The 1,099-nt window shown below is 49.0% G+C and overlaps 1 protein-coding gene across 1 annotated transcript in view; it reads right to left on the reverse strand.

Annotated features, from left to right (window-relative positions):
- The window catches only part of PSMG1 (proteasome assembly chaperone 1), a gene marked incomplete at its 5' end in the record, with an annotated part of 7,212 nt that extends 6,189 nt beyond the window's left edge, over positions 1 to 1,023 (reverse strand). The window contains one exon of the mRNA XM_010177877.1: positions 914 to 1,023. Coding sequence (XP_010176179.1) covers positions 914 to 1,023 — 110 coding nt within the window. The remainder of the gene's footprint in view (positions 1 to 913) is intronic.
- Positions 1,024 to 1,099: the final 76 nt, after the last annotated feature.

Here is a 1,099-nt window from a genome sequence, read left to right on the forward strand (position 1 = left end):
TGCTAAGTGTGTGTGGGAAGAGGAGAAGGTGTTTCCAGACTTTAGGCCTAAGGAGTAAACAACCACCTCAAAAGAGGGCATTCTGAACAAGTGAGGAATTAAAGTGTAAAAAAAGACTGACGGATCAAGAAAAAAAAAAAAAAAAAAAAAAAAGCACTTTTTATTAGAAATTAAAGAAATTACAGCTTATTAACCCATAACTTTACAGTTTGACAGATCCCCATTTCAAAACATTAGACTGCACTGAGCAACTTGCTACTATTAGGAGGAAATTCTATTAGGAATAAATTCTTCACTGTGAGGGTGGTCAGACACTGGAACAGGTTGCCCAGAGAAGCTGTGGATGCCCCCTCCCTGGAAGTGTTCAAGGCCAGGTTGGATGAGGCTTTGAGCAACCTGGTCTAGTGGAAGGTGTCCCTGCTGATGGCAGGGGGGTTGGAACTGGATGATCTTTAAGGTCCCTTCCAACCCAAACCCTAATTCTATGATTCTATGAAACTTTTGCTAATTAACAATCAATCTAGGAGAGTTTACCAAACAAAAGTCTGATAAAGGAAAAGGAGAGGGGCTGTTCTGATTGAAATCCAAAACCAAAACGTACTTTGCCTCTGCTCTTTAACTGAAAATAGATCATTTCACCATGATCTGACAGGAGAAATAAGCAGCTGTAACATGTTGTACATGTACGGAGTAACTCTGACTCTGCAGACAGCTCAGCGGTCCCTCCCTAAATGAAGAGCTGGACACTGCCAAAGCCAGCTCCCCACTCACAGCACAGACCAACACTAGAGCAGACCGCGGCAAAGGGAGAGCCCTGGCACACTGACGTTTTCTTCCACCCTCCTGCTTACTCAAGTGTAGCCGACAGTGAAAGAGCAACGGCCTGTCAGAGGCTCAGCCCTGCGGCACCCACCTGCGGCGTTGTGTCCTATCGCCACGATAAATTCCGAGCACACAAGCGGCTCCTCGGCAGAGCTTTCCGCCGGCGCGCCCGACTTCAGGCTCCACAGGACGTCGACCTCCCTGGCAAAAGAGGCGGAGGGAAGTGGGGCAGCGCTCCCCCGGCCCCGGCCGCCCGTGGGGGTCCGTGGCGGGGGGA

This window comes from Antrostomus carolinensis, unplaced genomic scaffold, assembly GCF_000700745.2.
Source record: "Antrostomus carolinensis isolate BGI_N321 unplaced genomic scaffold, ASM70074v2 scaffold20621, whole genome shotgun sequence".
Classification (NCBI taxonomy): Eukaryota; Metazoa; Chordata; class Aves; order Caprimulgiformes; family Caprimulgidae; genus Antrostomus; species Antrostomus carolinensis.